This window comes from Cetorhinus maximus, chromosome 2, assembly GCF_964194155.1.
Source record: "Cetorhinus maximus chromosome 2, sCetMax3.hap1.1, whole genome shotgun sequence".
In the NCBI taxonomy this organism is placed as follows: Eukaryota; Metazoa; Chordata; class Chondrichthyes; order Lamniformes; family Cetorhinidae; genus Cetorhinus; species Cetorhinus maximus.
Window position 1 is genome coordinate 112,788,167 of NC_135880.1, and position 19,589 is coordinate 112,807,755.

Here is a 19,589-nt window from a genome sequence, read left to right on the forward strand (position 1 = left end):
CATGCCACCAACACCAGCTGCCACCTCCCCCCCCTCCCCCCCCCACCCTGACTTTATATTTTGCTGAGATTCCTGGAGCTGGCTCTGAGGGACAGTGTAGGACATGCACACCTGCAATCGGCATAGCTCCAACGCATTCATGTAAATAAAGTAACCGAGGTTTCTCCTGGCCAGCTGCCACAATTTTCTGCAACTGCGACTCAGCAACACCCCCAAGGAGGGCCTAAGGGAACCTGGCAGCAAGCCAAAGAAGACCCTTAAGGTGGAGGGAAATCATCTTCGGTTCCCACCAGATTTTCAGGCCATCGGGCTTTCTGGCTTTAAGATGCTCGAAAAATATTAGTTAAAAATGGAATTTAGAAAAAATGTAAGGCATACTCCATATCAATAGTGATAAACACAATTGTATTTCAGTAGTATTTCTTACCATTGAGCCAAACCGGTGCTGTAAGGCAATGTGATTATAATTGAATTTTCTATACAAAGGAAATAATATTGTCTTGGAAAATTTTTACTTAAATGTGGAATTTGCTTAGATAAGTTTTGACAAGCAGATGTGTTTACCAGAAATAGTTACATTGTTTTTTTTTCAAACAGGACTGTTAGACCTGTGTGCACTGAACCAGGTTCCATGTAACTCTTAATACTAGTGCTGGGTGCTACTACAGCAGTTGCCTGCGTGGCTTGGGGCCCCCTACATCACACTGTCGGCATCACTTTAGCTTTACCTTACCAAAAGCTGTGCTACCTATCCAGATGAATGAAGACCCCATTTGGGAAGCGATCCAGTCAGAGGTTATCGATTGATGCAGCAGGTAAGGCTGTTAAAACTGAAAGATGCATTTGATTTGCTCTGCACTCCGAAGTAGTTGCAAAAAAAATCATTTGATGCTGTAGATGACAAACTTACACTACCACCTTTGTTTTGGATTTCCCTATTGGAGGAACTAGTTTCAATGTATCTGCCCTATTGAATCCTTTTATAATTTTAAGTGCCTTGATTAGACCAGCTCTTAAGTCTTCTAAACTCAAGGGAATACACACCCTGTTTATGCAACCTTTACTCTCAATTTAACCCTTAAAATACCTAAAATAATCTGGTGAATCTACTGTATTTTCTTCAAGGTCAGTATATCTTTCCTGAGGTTTGGCCCCCAAACTGAATGCACTACTCCAGCTGGGGTCTGACAGACACTCTGTACAACTGAAGCATCACTTCTTCACTTCGGAATTCCAACCATCTCGGATAAAAGATTTTTAGACCTTAGACATCAAACTTTTTAATGACTTATATCTGTGCACTAGCTTTTAGTGAATTTGGAACATGGACACCTAAATCCCTTTGTTCCTCAAGAGTTCCTAGTCTCTCACCATTAAGTACATTTTCTGATTTGTCTTTTTTGGATTTAAAATGGTTGACCTTACACTTGCTCACATTGAACTTCATTTGCCATAATTTTGTAAACTCATTAAGTCTGTGTCCATTTCTAATGCTCTGCATCCTCTATACAATTTATTGTGTACCCCAACTTAATGTCATCTCCAAACTTGCACATTCAACTCTTTCATCCAAGTCATTAATAAATATGGTGCAAAGCCCGTAAATCATCTTTGATGTTTGATCACTCCCCATGCCCTCCTGATGGGAGCGTGACTTAAGTAGCAAATAGAATTGCAGATATGGCTCCAGCAATGACTGTACAAGTTTAGAATAAGTTATTCTGATTTGATGTCTTGAAACCCCTTGAGGTCATAATCAAGATTTTGTTGTGAAATTTAAGAACATCGGTGCATGATGTATTTACAATAAAACTTTTACGATAACCCATTCTGTCGCACTGACACACAGTGCAGTGACCATTCTTTTTATCCCAACCGGTCAAAATTATTCTATAGCAATTCAGACTTTTGGATGAATTAGGATGAGTTATTTTGCTTTGAAATTTTCTTTCGATTAATTTTAAAGAAGGTTGGAACTTCTTCGAGACAGAGGGAAATTTAGATATGACATGCTTCACCACAAGTAAGTATTCAAGTAGATCCAATGATATGGATAAACCAATCAAGAAAACTGTTAGCATACAGGTAAAGAGTTGGGGGAAGGCTCTGGTGGAAGCACTAATGTAGGCACCTGAATAAACTGGCTTTGTTCTGTACCAAAATATATATGATTAACAAGTATTGAAATGTTTATTTTAGATAAGGCAAGTTTAAAATGGGGTAAAAGAACAAAAAACATGACATGGAAAGAATCAAAGATTGGAAGAGGAGAGGAAGAGGGTTCTTTTTTAAGAGGCAATTTTGCTGTTAACTTTTCAAAAATTTGCTAGTGTACAAGTTGTTGGGACACCAATGTACAGTTCCATGAATTGTTTGGATGTGAGCTCAATTACCTCATTTTGCTAAGTTTTCTTGGCTATAGTATTGTGGGGAGCTGCTGATTCAAGGGATGGAAAAGGCCAGTTTTGTACTTGTATAAGTTTTAATTTGTGCGATCAAACTTGTTGCAACTTTCAACTTTTATAAGAGTCTTGGTTAACAACCCACTTGCATCTATTTCCCCTACAACTTTCACAATTAAATTATATCAACCCTTACGTTTGTTTTCTCCAATGAAAAAAAAAAGTAATAGATGCTAAATTTTGTGGCGGGTGGGAAGAGAAGAAAGATAGTATTCTTTAACTCTAGGGAGTTGAGTTGATTCACAATACAATAAACCAATACAAAACAGCTGCCGCATAGTACTTGAAGGTATATTCCATTACATGACTGGTACTTGTAAGACTGTTGTAAAGAACATATCATCTTATTTTCTGTTGAATTGTGGATTAACATTGCAATGGCTGCAGGTTGAAAGACATGTCCACTGGAACAAGATGAGAAATGTATACAATGTTGCAGTCCTGGAACAGTGTGCCATGAAAGACAGGATGGTGCATGAAAGGGGAGCTGCCTGAAAACAGCATTTTAATTGGCTCCTGACCAGGTGACCAGGTTTTGTGTGAGAACAGGGCAGCTAAATAGCTCCTAGCCTGAAGGGAACAAGACCTAAAACCTTTTTCTCCTGTGTGTAAAATTCCAGTAATTCCACAGTAATAGCTAGCTGCCTTTTTCTCCGCATTTCTCTGTAACCCCTCTCTCTGAAAACCCCTGTCAAGAGGCAATGGGGAAAATCATGGTTAGAGACATTGAAACGCAAGTGCTCAACCAGTGAACTAAATACTGAAAGTGCTGGAAGACCACTTCATGTCATCAACATGAACTGAAAGGAATTTGGAAGACATCAATCAAAACCAACCCATCAATATTCCGGAATTGGTACTATTGAACTGTTTTATCCCACCCTTAAGACAAACAAAAACATGGATTTTGTGTGCCTTATATGTGTGTTTTTAAGAAGGGTAGAGTTTAGGTTATAGAATTAGAAATTAGTTCATATTTTTTTTTAACCACTAGCTAAAGACAATTTGTTCAATAAACAGTTACTTATTAAGTTTACAAACCTGGTGTTCATATTCTGTTAACCTAAATTAAACAAGTAGAATTGGGGCAGTCTGGTAGTTTGGTCAAACTTTTCACATTTGTCACAGCTCAGGGAACAGAGGGGCTTGATATTACAGCGCACAATCCCATTGAGTCGTGACCTATTTTAAAGGGGGTGCAGGAACAGAGAATCTGGGAGTTGTGGAAAGATACTGATTTAAAGGCTTAGCTGTATTCCTCTGTCTATACGTTCCAATATATATTTTTAATACCTAACCTCTCTCCTATGATGCCCTGTAGCCTAGAACCAAACATTTAGTTCATATTCACACTGCTTATTTCTTTTCCCTAGTTTCATTACTTTACATTTGTCCATATTAAATGTCATTTGTCATTCTTCAGCTCACCTTTCTAGATGTGGTTTTTACCCTTCTTCCCTTATGGTTTGTATCAGTTTAATAGATATTTGTAAAGGTACTGTTTGTAAACATGATACATTTTTCTCCCATGCTTTTCTGCTCTGAAAGTGCTATGTAATCCAATTTCTTCAGCCCACAAGACAAAACCAGCCATTCTAATGTCATCATTTTTCCTAAAACTTAACTTTAAACTCCACCGTATTGAGATCCTTGTTGCCAAGATATTCTGTAACTCTGACCTGCTGAATCGTCGGGTTGTTGCTTAATATCAGATCCAGTAACGCCTGGGTTCCTTGATTAATTGTTCCATGTAAAAAAAAACCATTATAAAATTTTTGCTGCTTCGGCGCACTTTCTAGATTTCCTGATCTGTCCTTAATAAATTGAACCCACCCATAATAACTGCATATACTCCTGTAGGCACATTTAACCCATTGTGTAAACAATGGAAACACTGATATTGTTGTCACATGACAGAAACTGGCTTGAGATAGGAAATGCTTTATTAATCCACAAGGGCAACCCAATGAGTCAGTCTCGGACCAACACCTCAGGGGGAGATCTCATCCAAAAAAAGGAAAAAATCTTGCCTTGAAAAGAAAGTCATCTCAGGTGGGGAAGAGGGGATATTGGTTTTACCTGCAGGGTTACAACCTTACTGTAGGAGTTCAACTACAATTTTGACTGAAAAAGCCAGAAACTTCCAACCTTCAGTGAACCAAGAGAGAATCCTTCAGGCCGGCAGCGTTTCGACCACCATCTTAGGATCTGTTTAAAGAAGTGACCAGTTTCTTTTTTTTTAACATTTTAGTAATCTAAATGCACGTTACCTCTTTAGAAATAATATTTTCTTATGTTTGTGTATGCGCCTGTGTGTTTGAGGAGTGGGTGTTTATTGCGTTTACATTTCGGCTCTTATGAAAAATAAACATTTATCCTTTATCTTGATTTGAAATTACAAGAGAGCCTGTTTCGTGTCTGTTCTTTTAAAGTCACAGCACTCAAGGGATTAAAACACTCCTCAAAAAATACATCTTTTTGTGGTCAGCTGAGAGATGGGAAAAGGGAAAAATTATCCCTTATGTCTCCTTCGTGTCCATGACGCAACATAAAGCAGTAATAATTGTTTCACTTATGCAAATTACTTATTTGGGTTTCTTTATGATTTCCAGTTTTCCAATATTGTAATCGTAATATGTTTACATTTTGCTGCATTTTTCTTAGATGCCATGGGGGGAGGGGGGTGTTTATAAAAGAAAAACAAATTATACACTGAGAAGGCTTGGGTCTGGACAAAAGCCTGCTGCAAAAGGGGAGGAGAGAGACTGAGAGAAAGAGATATAGAGAGGGAAATATGGCGAGAGAGAGACTGATGGAGAGAAAGCGGGGGATATGGAGAAATGGACTGACAGAGACGCAAAGAAATCAACTGGCTTTATAACCTCACACTCTTTTCCCGTGCTACAGAGTGAGCACATCCCCACCATTACTTGCCATTTTCTACTTAGTCGGAAGATCGGGTGAGTCCATGCCTTCCTGATTTGTTGCAGCATTTCAACAGTGAAATAGCAATTCTATGAGTTGCTTGGGTTTGCTCAAAAAGTTTCAGGACAATTTCAGATTTCCGGATTGGAGGGGTTATAGTATATATACATGAGAAATCAAGAGTCCTGTAGGTACTTTGTGGTGTGAAAAGCAAAGCAAGCTTGCTTCTGACGTGCATCAGTAATTTTCTGGGAGCCTTGTAAATTCTGACACTTGGAGCCAGATTTTCATACTGGAGGCGGGAATTGGGAGAGGGGGCTAATCCTGCATCTCCGCCTCCGTCTTGAGACTGTTGGGAGGTGAGATATTTCAAGGGTCCAGGCCTTAAATGTCCTCCAGCGGCAGGCCTGTTGCAGAAGTGATGGCAGGCTGAGTCCAGAGTGGGCAGGTTAAGAGGCCCTCCTCCATTCCCAAAAAATCTCTGCTTGGTTCTTCTAATGCAGTCAGTGGCTCAACCTATTTACAATTGAACCTTCTGACCAGCTTAACCACCCCCCCCCCCCGCCCCCCCCCCCCCCCCTCACCTGCCCTCCACTTTATTAATAGAACTCTCAAGTCTTATTATAACAGTTGGGAGGCTTTTGAATAGCCTATAACTCTCCCCAAGTAATCAAACTGACTTCAGAACTGCTATCTCAACAGATGTCTAAACTGAATATATAAAAGCAGTGAAAAAAGCTTAAACAATTAGGCATTGTTAACATGCTAAGCTATTACTTGACAACTTGTCAGTTGGCAGAAATAACAATGTGGCAAGCACATCATCTAATGGGTCATTACATCTTCCAATCACAGCACTGTCATGTGTCACCTGAATGAACACATACAATTCATGCTATAGCTTTTCAAGATGAACTTTTATGCATTTCGCTTACCTTTTAAACTCCTCCTGCCTCCAATCCATGGTTCATGTCTCCATGCAGCTGGTGTAAAGCCCAATAACTGTTAAATTCTAGTTCATTGAAAGTTTAAAAAAACCTTATCGAAGATGGGCTCTTGATGAGCCCACAACTCTTTGATTGCCTCCTGTCACAGACCCACTCTATCCCTTGCCTTGTGAAAATGGCCGAGGGCAGGTACAGAGGCGAGAACTCTGCGTGCGCTGCTCAGCAGCCATGTTTTTCTAGTCCCACCTGCGTTTGGTCCCGATCAGGTGTGTTGACTATCTTTAGTTATGGCCTTCTATTTTTTTCCAGTTCTGTCTCCTCTGAGATGTTGCTCAATGCTGTTCAAAACGCTTCATCTTTGGTTGCATTTAAATTGAGCATAATCATCTATCTGTTGCAACAAAATGAAGAACAACTTTGCTTAATACATTTGTACACTTTATTAAAGGGCAACTATTAAGACTATTTTTCCCTTAATGCTTAAAGTATCTCTGGGTTTACTTTTGATCATACTGCATGCTGTTACGAAAATGCGTTATATTAAAAAAATTAATTTATAATATAGTTGGCTGGACACTAGCATACCGCAGCTACTATATTGCATTTGTGAAGGATACATCCTGCTTTTATGGAGACGCAGTCTACAGAGCTCGTGGAGAGAGGTCACATGATCCAGCTCTTGGGTGAATAGATACTGGATTTTGAATAGTCAGAGAGACTGCCACAGGGGCAATAGCCTTAACCCATCTCTTTCTTCTGAAATCTCTCTCATCAAAGCTGAACTGTTTGCAATTTGAAAAACCCACCAGAAGACCTCATTGCTGCAAACCGAGAGTTCTCAAAGGAGAATTTCAAATCAATCAGCCACGACTGCAGACCAACTGCTTCACTGTGGAAAGGGACTCTTCAGCTGTAAACAGAGACAATCTAGACAATCCATTAATATTTTTTTTCCTGACTTATTTGGTAAAGTTTTTAATATCTGATACACTGCAGTGTTTTATTTATTTTTTTGCATGCTTGGGGCACTTTGTGTGTGTTTTTGTGTTAGTGGGCAGTTGGACATATTTGTACATTTTAAACTTTGGTTAATAATTTATGCATCTTTACCTGAGTGAGTTTTAGCAATAAAATTAACCATTATTAACTTAAGGAACCTAACTGGCTTATTTCTTGCATTGAGCTATACACCATTAAATATATATCAAATTGGTAATATCACCTTTTTAAATTCAAACTCTTATAACCAATTCGTGTAGGAAAAAGAGAGGAGTCAGTTCATCTCTGCTGAACTGATCGTAGCAATGTTGTAAAATAGGTAATTTATACAAAGCTAAATTATCATAAAAGGAAGTAGACCAGCCATGATCTTATTGAATGGCAGGGCAGGCTTTAGGGGCCGAATGGCTTACTCCTTCTATTTCTTATGTTTTTATGTTTCACGGGTTTTATCTTTGAGCATGAGCATCACCACACACTACTGTGTATGGAGTCCATGTGGGCAAATAAAAATTTCCTAGAATTTTCAAAACTGCAACAAAAGCTGCTACCTTCAGACATTGAATAGTTTGCTTGCTGAGTACCCATTGCAGCATTAGCTAGCCAGCACGTGGATTCTGTTCTTAAGGCCTTCTAAAACTGGAACCAGTACATAACTCACATGGTCAATCCAAGCATTGAAATACAACCATTATTAGAAAGTACACCTCAGAACAGTGAGACGCTAAACGATCTGAAAATCGTATCAACAGAAGTACAGTCACACTTATAAAAAAAATTCATTCTTGGGATTTGGACATTGCTTGCAAAGCCAGCATTTACTGCCCATCCCTACTTTCCCTTGAGACCTACGTTAACTCCAAACTGATACTTGATTAACTGTATAAATTGATGTTTGATATTTCCAATGTGCTTCAACAATGTGTTTGTCACATGATTTGATCACTCTTCGTTTCTTTTAGGCCTTCCTGGTGTTTCTGGCAATATGATGAAGAAGAAAACTAATCACAGGTGTGTCTGCCAAAACAATTGTGATTGTAAAATTTAATAAGCCCAGTAGAGTTGCCAACTCTCCAGGATTGTCCTGGAGTCTCCAGAAGTTGAAGATCAATTTCCAGGACACTGCTGCAAAATTATGGAGGCATGAAAAATAATTTATTAGAACACTTTTTCTTATTACTTATAAGAATGTTCGAGTAGGTAAAGGAAAGGGGGTTTGACTGATGGTCAAGAATCATCCAATCAGGTACTGAGGTTTTTGTTTGCTTTCTCATGGGCGTAGAAAAGTGTGGTATGGGAATAGATATATAGATGACTGGTGGTGCTTGGATAGTGTTAAGTGCAGGACAGTTGGAGAGGGAGATAATGTGTTGGAACTTCCAGGAGTACATCCAACTTGACTTGGCAGCCCTAGAGCTGGGCAAATACTAGTTCTGCAGTAAAGCATGCTTGACATTGTGTAACTTCTTCCCTAAGCTCAGTTCAAGTTTGAGTATTTATAACCTGGCATTTCAGTGCATTATCGAGGGAATGCTGTTCTGTCCCAGGTGCTCTTTCGGATGAAATGTTAAAATTTAGACCCATTTCCCCTCTTAGATAGATATGAAAGAACTCGTGGTACTAATTGAAGAAAAGGAGGGAAGTGGTCTGAGTGCCTGGTCAACATTTATTCCTCAGCCGAAAAACAAATTATTTGGTTGTTTACTTTGTTTCTGCTTGTGTGACATTTTCTACGTTACAATGGTGACTACACTTCAAAAGTACTTCATTGGCTGTAAAGTGCTTTGGGATGCCTTGAGGTCGTGTAAGGTGCTATCTTTCTTTATAATAAAGTTAAGCATGCCTCCATAATGTCACTGTTGAAATGATCCCCATAGAGACCGATTACTTTATAATAAAAGAGATTAATTTCCCAAACGATCAACAAAAATTAACCAGTGGAAAATATTTCATTTTTTAAAGACTTCTACTGAAACAAATAATCTAGAATCAGCATCGATCAAACATTAATTAACAGGAAAGCAATACACCAAACTAAAGACAAAGATAAGCTTTTGCATTCAGGAGTACCACGGCAATATGTCTTACAAAACACTGTTATGCAGTGCCGCATTTCTGACCAATATGTAGCTTTGCAGGAACAGTCCCACAGACACTCCCAGCTCATCAGCGAAGGTTCACTTCTCCCCACCATGCCAGGTCGAAACTTACTTACGAACATACAAATTAGGAGCAGGAGTAGGCCACTCAGCCTGTTGAGCCTGCTCTGCCATTCAGTAAGATCGTGGCTGATCTGAGTGTAACCTCAACCCCACATTCCTGCAAACCCTTGATAACCTTCCACCCTCTTGTTAATCTAGAATTTATCTAGCTCTGCCTTAAAAATATTTAGATTCTGCTTCCATTGCCTCCTGAGGAAGAGTTCCAAAGACTCCTGACCCTCAAAGAAAAAATGTCTCCTCATCTCTGTTTTAAATGAGCGACCCCTTACTTTTAAACAGTGATCCCCTAGTTCTAGATTCTCCCACAAGAGGAAACATCCTCTCCACATCCGCCCTGTCAAAGACCCCTCAGGACCTTAAAGGTTTCACTCACATCGCCTCCTACTTTTCTAAATTCCAATAGATACAAGCCTAACCTGTCCATGGTTTCCTCATAAGACAACTCGCCCATTCCTGATATTAGCCTAGTAAACCTTGTCTGAACTGCTTCCAATGTATTTACATCATTCCTTAAATAAGGAGACCAGTACTGTACACAATACTCCAGATGTGGTCTCACCAGTGCCCTGTACAACTGAAGCAGAACCGCCCTACTTTTGTAATCAATTCCCCTCGGAATAAATGATAACATTCTAATAGCTTTCCTAATTACTTGCTGTACCTGCATACTAGCCTTTTGTGATTCATGCACTAGGCCACCCAGATACCTCTGCATCTCAGCTGTGCAATCTCTCACCATTCAGATAATATGTTCCTTTTTTATTTTTCCTGCCAAAACGGGCAATTTCACATTTTCCCACATTATACTCCAATTGCCTGATTCTTGCCCACTCACTTAACCTATTTATGTCCCTTTATAGCTTCCTTATGTCCTCTTCACAATTTAGTTTCCTTCCTGTCTTTGTGTTGAGGAAATGTAGCAACCATTCCTTCAGTCCCTTCATCCAAGTCATTAATATAAATTGTGAAAAGTTGAGGCCCCAGCAGCATTCCCTGTGGCACACCACTCATCACATCCTGCCAAACAGAAAAAGCACCATTTATGCCTACTCTCTGCTTCTTATAGCTAGCCAATCTTCTTTCTATGCCAATATGTTACTCCCTACACCATGAGCTTTTATTTTCCGCAATAACCTTTGATGTAGCACTTTATCAAGTGTCTTCTGGAAATCTAAGTACAGTACATCCACCCTTTTATCCGCAGCACGTGACTCCTTCAGAGAACTCCAATAAATTGGTTAGACGTGGTTTCCCTTTTACAAAACCAAGTTGACTCTGCCTGATTGCCTTGAATTTTTTTCTAAGTGCCCTGTTACAACATCTTTAATAACAACTTCTAACATTTTCCCTATAGCATCATTTGACATTCTTTCTACTCCGTCTAAGTTTATCCAGATACAATTACCACCAACAAGGCACACCTTGGTGATTCTCTTGTTCCTTAAATCTTCAAAAGCCCCATCTGTTGTGCTCTTTTCCCTTTCTTTTGAGCATAAACATAACTCCTCAGCATCCTGCTTTGTTGTTAACACTCAAACAATTCACCCTGTTTTGCCACAGCAGTTGCTTCTTTGTCTCTGCATCTCAAATAGCAGCTGTCCTTTTTTTCTGAGATACTATGAAAAGGTACTTAAAATTGCCACCCCACTTCAATGGGTTCCTCTCCCTATGGCCATCGGATCACACAGGCTTTTTCCAAACTGAGGCGTTTAAATCCAGCGTTTCTTGATATCACGTGGAGTAAATCGAATTGGCTGAAGACTGGCATCTGTGATGCTTGGGATCTTTGGAGGAGGGCAAGATGGATCATCCACTCGACACTTCTGACTGAAGATTGTACCAAATGCTTCAGCCTTATCTTTTGCACTGCTGTGCTGGACTCCTTCATCGTTGAGGATGAGGATATTTGTGGAGCCTCCTCCAGTGAGTTGTTTTTTTTGCCAACACCATTCACGACTGGATGTGGCAGGACTGCAGAGCTTAGATCTGATCCGTTGGTTGTGGGATCGCTTAGCTCTGTCTATCACTTGCTGTTTGGCATGCAAGTAGTCCTGTTTTATGGCTTCACCAGGTTGGCACCTCATTTTTAGGTATGCCATGCCCTCCTGCACTCTTCATTGAACCAGGGTTGATTCCCTGGCTTGATGGTATTAGTAGAGTGGGGAATATACCGGGTCATGAGGTTAGAGATTGTGTTTGAGTACAATTCTGCTGCTGATGGCCCACAGCGCCTCATGGATGCCGAGTCTTGTGGTGCTTTTTAAATTTTAAATTAACTTGATACAAAGGAATGGTAAAACAATTTCCATCCTAGCTCATGTTTATTTAGCAAACTTTCTGGAGAGAAATTCCATTCACCTACCAATATAAGTGACTCTGCTGACCCTATGGCTTGAATCTTCTGGTTGGCGTGCGGGGGCGGGCCCTGCCCGCTGATGCGTAAAATGATGCACGATGACATCGGGCCATCACCGCGTGTCATTCAGATCTCCAGTTCGATGGGCATGCAGCAGAGTCAGCTGCGCACCCGCCGAACTGTCAAAGGCCTACTAAGGCCATTTAAATATCAGTTAAAACAATTAACAGGGTTGGCCCAAGTGGCCTTCGCATTTTTCATGGAATCTCATCCACGGGCGGGATGAGGTTTCATGAAGGTTTTTAAACTTTAATGAAAATTTTTAATAAAATTCAAGGACATGACCCAGCTCGTGTGACACTGTCATATGAGGGGACATGTCCGAATAATTTTTTGAAATCTTTTATTCACTTTTTGATAATGATATTAAACTCCCTGAGGCAGCTCCGCACGCGCAGAAGAGCGCAGGCCCCGACTCTTCTTCCCCCGCCCCACCCCCTGTACAGGGAGTGCTCAGCACTTCCGGGGGAGCATGTCACACTGGGCGGGCCTTAGTTGGCCTGCTCATGTAAAATGGTGGCACACAGCCAATCGTGGGCGGCGATCTCCTGTGCCCACTCCCACTCAGCCCCCCTGACGAGGAGAAAAATCTCCCCTATACCTCTAAGAATAACAATTTTTTTATTCTTTCATGGGTTGTGGGCATCTCTGGCAAGGCCCACTCCTAATTGCCCTTGAGAAGGTGGTGGTGTTAAGACACTTTCTTCAACCCCTGGTGTAAGTACACCAGCAGTGCTGTTGGGAAGGAAGCTCCAAGTTTTTGATCCCGTGACAGGAATGGAACAGCGAAATAGTTCCAAGTCAGCATATTGTGTGGCTTGGAAGGGAACTTGCAGGTGGTGGGTTCCCATGCCTCACTAGGCAAATGTGAGGAAACTTCACCTTTCAACCGAAAGCTTCCATAATTTCCTGTACTCTGATCCACTTTAGTGATAAACACGAGAACTTATCGCCTTGTCATATGCTTTACTCACTTGAGATAGTATTTTCTGGAGGAGCACTGTGCAACCCTACAATTACTACAGCCTTGCTTTTTAATTTCCAACTTTCAGCTTTCACATGTTATCTTTGTCATTAGAAAGAACATGTCAATCCCATTGAATCAAACTTGTCTTTCGGACTGTCTCTTACCAACCCGAGGAGTGCCTCTGTTTTCCCCCCAGCCATTTTCCTTACTCTGATCAGATTTCTTATCTCTCCAGTTTCTGAGTTCCCAAACAAAGACCTGTTACTAATATGCGTATAAGATAACTTGTAGTCATCTGCCATTACTGCAGCCTCCCTTATCTTAGAAATTTTATGGTCTTCCATGTGGGACCTTATTCCAAAGGCATAGTATTTTTAAATTCTTCCATTAGAACAACCTTTCTAAGGATCTTAAAGTCTTGTTCAGCCTTCATAGATCTACACATCACCTATCAAACACCATTTCCTTTTATCTAGCAAATTCCACAAAAGTCTGACTGTTTTTCCTAAATTTCTGTCTATAAGCCTCTGGCACTAACTCATAGGAATTGAAAGCAGCAGTTTTCACTGTATCATAGTGACCAGACTGTAGGTCTGAAAGAGATGAGTACACCTCCAAAGCTTTTCCTACGGACACACTTTGCTGTATAATAGTCCAATTTTCTTTGGCCATAATTTATTACGAATACTTTTTGGTAGTATAAAAGACCACATGTCCTTTTTACTCAGTTCTTGCTTCATAACACCCATTGGACCTCTTCTGTAATGAGGCCACTATGGTGTAATTTCTTTAGTCAGTTTTCACAAATTGGATCCTGGTCTATAATCAATACTGCTAATTAGATGTGAATTGCACTTTCAACCAATGTTGTCAACATTTCCAGTGGGTTTCCCAAAAACAAATTTCCAATTACATATGGCACAAAAATAATCTTCATAATGTTATATTTGTAAGTCTCACTGAAAATGGATTTCTTTGCTGTCTGTTCATGTCAATACTTTGTATTTTTCTGATTTGATGTTTCATTTTTTTTTGCTTTTTGAAAATGAATTCATGGGATGAGAGTTTTGCTTGCAAGGCAAATATTTGTTGCCCATCTCTAAAAATAAAAAGAGGCGTATTCCGTTCTGTGGTGGTGAACCACCTCCTTGAACTACTGCAGTCCATGTGGTATAGGTACACCCACAGTGCTGTTAGGGAGGGAGTTCCAGGATTTTGACCCAGAGACAGTGAAGGAATGGTGATATAGCTCCCAATTCAGAATAGTGAATGGAGGGGACCTTGCAGGTGGCAGTGTTCACATAAGTCTGCTGCCCTTGTCCTTCTAAGCTATAGAAGTCATGGCTTTGGAAGGTGCTGTCGAAGGAACCTTGGCAAGTTGCTGCAGTGCTTCTTGTATTAAGTACACACTCGTGTCACTGCACTGATTGTGGAGGGAATGAATGTTTAAGGTGTTGGATAGGGTGCCAATCAAGCAAACTGCTTTGTCTTGAATGGTGTTGTTTGAGTTGCACTTATCCATGCGATAGAGAGTATACCATCACATTCCTGACTTGTACCTTGTAGGTGATGGACTAGCTTTGGGGAGTCAGGAGGTGAGTTACTCACTGCAGAATTTCCAGCCTCTGACCTGCTCTTGTAGTCACAGTATTTATATTGCTGGTTCAGTTAAGTTTCTGGTCAATGGTAAGCCCCCAGGATGTTGATGGTGTGGAATTCAACGATGATAATGCCATTGAATGTTGTGAGGAGATGGTTAGATTCTTTCTTGTTGGAGATGGTCATTGCCTGGCACTTGTGAGGAGCGAATATTATTTGCCGCTTCTGTGCAGTTGTTATGATCCCCGTAGATACTATTAACTTTTAACTGGGAGTTTGAATTTTTTTATATAGCTGAATGGGTGACAATAAGATTTTGCATTTTATGATGTTTACTGTCACAAACAGACTACAAATACTGTTGTCTAAATACTATCTTTGTAAGCAAGTTTATACATTAAATCACAGATGGAATACACCTCTTTTTATTTTTAGCACAACCAAAAACGAGGATACATTACACTATCCTTTAAGTACACCTTCGATTCCCCTGATAGCAGTCCAAAGATATTCTGAGGGTTCACTTGTGTTCTTTTCCTTTTTCAGCCTGGTAACTTCTAACCTCCAGAACTGTTTTCACAGTGAGTGTATTACTGAGGATCATCCCTCTAGCACAAGCTAGGTGAATCTTCCAGCTCTGATTTAACTCCTCAAGAATTTGGTCTTTTTAATCCAAGCGCGAGCTTTCTCCTGCATTCTCACATGGTGAAACATAGAGACTTTTGACTTCTAGCTGCTCTCCCTCTCCCAGACCCAGGCAGACTAATACATCTGTGAAATTCAGTGATATTTTAGGAAAGCCTATAACCCGATATCACACTGACTTCGCCTGTACCCTTCCCGTCTGAAAGCCCATCACCATGGCAACATGAATCACATGAGCCTTGTATCCAGGTAGAGATGCTGATGAAGAGTCATTTGGACTCGAAACATTAACTGTATCCCTCTCTGTAGATGCTGTCAGATCTGCTGAGTTTTTCCAGGTGTTTTTGTTTTTGTTCTAGATTTCCAGCATCCGCAGTATTTGCTTTTATGCTGATTAGCTATCCTTGAAACCCAACTCTTTTTTATCTTGGAAATAAATGGACAGTTTAAAGCACAGTTATTTACAATCTGACATTCTTGACACTTTTATGGAACTTTGGAGGCACTAAGTCTATCCACTGTTAGCACATAGACTGCTGCCATTGTCCCCAAGAGTAAACGCCTTGCACCTTCTTCCCAGTAAAACAATCTGGACCCCTTTAATCTCTAACAGTCAAGTCATTTAGACCTGCTGTCAGGCAGACTCAGAACAGGTCATATTACCCCTTTCCTTTTAACTTAAATTGAAGACACATTTCAAAACATAATAGTTTTATAAATCTCATAATTATAACATTGATCAAGTCATGGACTGCTTCAGTATCTGAGGTGTTGCGAATGGTACTGAGCACTGTGTAATCATCAAACATCTTCACTTCTGACCTTACCCTGGATGAAAGGCATTAATGAAGCAGCTGAAGATGGTTGGGTCTAGGACACTACCCCGAGGGACTCCTGTAGCAATGTCCTGGGGCTGAGTTGATTCTTATGCTCCTCATTGAACCAGGGTTGACCCGCAAGCTTGATAGTAATGGTAGAGTGAAGGTTATGCCAACCATGAATTTACAGATTGATTATGGTTGAATATAATTCTGCTACTTATGATGACCCACAACCTCATGGATGTCCAATTTTGGCCTGTTCTGAGTCTACCCCATGTACATGGTGGTAATGCCATGTAACATCATGGAGGACTGTGCAGTGGTCACTCCTACAAATACTGTCATGAACTGATACATCTGCGACAGGTAGATTAGTGAAAATGAGGTCAAATAGGTTTTCCCCTTTTTGTTGGTTCCCGCACCACCTGCTGCAGGGAGATAATGGCAGATCTTTCTTTCAAGACTTGGCCAGCTCAATCAATAGTGGTGCTACCAAGCTACTCTTGGTGATGGACATCAGAGCCCCCCCCACCTGGAGTAGATTCTGTGCTCTCACTAACCTCCGTGCTTCCAAGTGGTGTTCAACACTGATTCATCAGCTGAGGGAGTGTGGTAGGTAATAATCATTGAGAAGTTTCTTTGCTCATGTTTTACCTGATGCGGTGGGACTTTGTGAGGTCCAGAATCAATGTTGAGGACTCCTGGGACAACTCCCTTCTGTATGCCACTGTGCAGCCAGCTCTAGTGGGTCTGCCCTGCTGGTGGGACAGCATACATATAGAAACAGTGATGAAGGAGTCTGGACATTGGTTGTAAGACATGATTTGGTGAGTATGACTATGTCAGGCTGTTGCTTGACTGGTCTGTGGGACAGCTCTCCCAATTTTGGCACAAGTCCCCAGATGTTACTGAGAAGGACTTTGCAGGGTCAACTGGGCAGCGTGTGCCTTTGTCGTTTCCAGTTCCTAGGTCAATGCTGGGTAGTCTCTCTGGCTTTGTTTTTATTTGTCTTTCCTGTAGTGGTTTGATACAACTGAGTGGCTTGCTTAGACAATTTCAGAGGACAGTTAAAAGTCAACCACATTGGAGTCAACTGCATAGGAATGAGGGTTGAATTAAACTGTCAAATTTTGATGTATATATGTTAAATGGTATGTTATTGCAAGAAGAAAGCATAATATTAACAAACCCCAATGGATTCCCAAATGGCTGAGTGCGTAAATGCACTTCATGTTGCAGCACAGATTCGTGCAGGGCAGAAGGTCCATGATTCAATCCCTCCCACTGACCATGATGGGTACTAACCCCAATCATAACAATCACTAGTAGTTAGGAATAAAACAGAAAATCCTGGGTGGTAGATTTAACACTTCAGATTTTAGAGTTATAAGACCTGAAACAATCAGCCTGCTTTTTGTCTTCACAGATGCTGCCTGGCCTGAGTTAGCTACCCTCAGCTATATGACAAAGGTGCTGCAATTGCCCTGCAGCATTCCCTGGTACAGCATTCCCTTGCAGTCTCAGCCAGGGTTGTCACTCCTGAAGGAGTGTGCTGAAAATAGAATCAGGCTCGGCTATGGTGCTGTTCACTGTGCTGGTTGAATCTGCTGTCAAGACTGTCTGATTAGGCACTTAATGAGGCACCAGAGGGTGCTAGAGCCCTTTAAACTTTAGCAAGCACAAGTCAATGTGTTAACAGAAGGAAGAATAGGGATGAAAACTAGGGGGTAGAAAAGTTTATGATATAGAATTGTTTTTAGATTTATTTACTTGGTTTTCAAGAAAATACATTCACATTAAATATATTGGATGGAGTTATTATCCTTCATGGCCAGAGGGTGGATTGCAGCATTGAGGGTATATCGTATTGAGTAGATCTCCAAAAACAGGCCCCAGGCTGCTGGGTATTTTCCCAAGGAGAGAGCTTTAAAAATAAAAATATTTCTCCATCTATTAAAGTTTCCATTGTGGTTTATTTGTGTGTTCCCTTGACATTTTGATCGCAGAAGGAGAGCTTATTGATGCTTTGCTTAATATATCTTTTGCTTGTATTATATATTTATATGATTTGATTGCCGGGTTACAAATTCTTTTGTAGCGACTAGGTGTTTTGGAGGAAGTAGTTAATTTGTCTGTATTGTGTTTATATGCAATTTTTTTTCTTCTGTTTCCACTGCAAGCTAACCAGCTATTATGAACTTATATTCTGTGGCCTTGTGTGGAAGTCATATTTTGATTTTCACTCTTGCTTAACATTTGTAAGGTGTGCCTTCTCTTTTATGCAGGAAGCATCGTAGTAATGTGGGGCCAAGCAAGACAGTATCTCATTCACGACGGAACATTGTGGGTTGCAGAATTGAGCATGGATGGAAAGAACAAGGTGGAATAACGCAGTGGAAAGGCACAGTTCTGGATCAAGTACCAGTGAATCCTGCACTTTACCTTATCAAATATGATGGATTTGACTGCGTATATGGACTTGAACTTCATAAGGACGAAAGGGTCTTAGGATTTCGGGTCCTACCAGATCGAGTTTGTGAGTGAGAATATGGTTTTAAGATCACTGATGATTCAAATTTACATTTTAAGTTAAAGGAATGTTTTATGTTATAGGTCACTAATTACTTAACAATATTACTAAGTACTGTATATTCACTTTTTGCTTTTAGCTGTCTCTCGAATCAGTGATGTGGATCTGGCAGAAATGATGATAGGCAAAGCAGTTGAGCACATGTTTGAAAAAGATGATGATGGGGCTAAAGATGAGTGGCGAGGAATGGTGCTTGCACGTGCTCCGATCATGAACACGTGGTTTTATATCACCTATGAAAAGGATCCTGTCTTGTACATGTACCAGCTTCTAGAAGACTACAGAGAAGGAGATTTACGTATAATGCCTGACTCAAGTAAGTGTAAGGAGAGCTTTTATTATTTTTTGTTTTCCCCTGCCCTTGTGTGTTTTCATCCAGCTATTATGAAAATTACTTTAGTTCAATGTTGGAAAAGTCAGGTTGCATTTGTACAGACACTGTGGAACGTTTTATGGGGTTCTGTGCAAATTTGAATGTGTGGACTGGGGGCAGTGCTCAAGTATTACAGCTAGCTCTTAGCAAGATGACTTTATAAGTACTTACTCCAACATTTTTACTTTGTCTAACCTTAATGAAGAAATGCTGTGGAAGTGCAGGACAAGCAACAAGAATGATGCACCAGCTGTGGTGCATTAATCGAGTAAAGGATGGTATCAAATTGAAAGAAAAGATACAATGCTGCAAAGATTAATGGTAGGCCGGAAGATTGGGAAAATTTTAGAAACCAGCAAACGATGACTAAAAAAATAAAAGAGGGAGAAATTGGAGTATGAGAGAAAACTAGCAAGAAATATAAAAGCAGACAGTAAAAGCTTCTATAAGTATATGAAAAGGAAATGAGTAGCAACAGTGAGTGTTGGTTCTTTAGAGGGTGAGACTGGGCAATTCATAATGGGAAACAAGGAAGTGGCAGAGACTTTGAACAAATATTTTGTATCTGCCTTCACAGTAGAAGACACAAAAAGCATCTCAAGAATAGTAGAAAAGCATGGGGC

The 19,589-nt window shown here is 40.4% G+C and overlaps 1 protein-coding gene across 3 annotated transcripts in view; it reads left to right on the forward strand.

The window, feature by feature from the left end:
- Positions 1 to 19,589, forward strand: part of spina (spindlin a) — a 108,871-nt gene that overhangs the window by 77,163 nt on the left and 12,119 nt on the right. For 2 of the 3 annotated variants that reach the window (XM_078568579.1, XM_078568578.1), the window contains exons 3-6: positions 574 to 815; positions 8,296 to 8,344; positions 18,289 to 18,539; positions 18,673 to 18,909. In XM_078568579.1, the coding sequence (XP_078424705.1) occupies positions 761 to 815; positions 8,296 to 8,344; positions 18,289 to 18,539; positions 18,673 to 18,909 (592 nt within the window). In that variant the 5' untranslated portion in view covers positions 574 to 760. Of the gene's footprint in view, positions 1 to 573; positions 816 to 1,966; positions 2,024 to 8,295; positions 8,345 to 18,288; positions 18,540 to 18,672; positions 18,910 to 19,589 lie in introns of all 3 variants that reach the window. The other variant, XM_078568576.1, reaches the window with a different exon arrangement.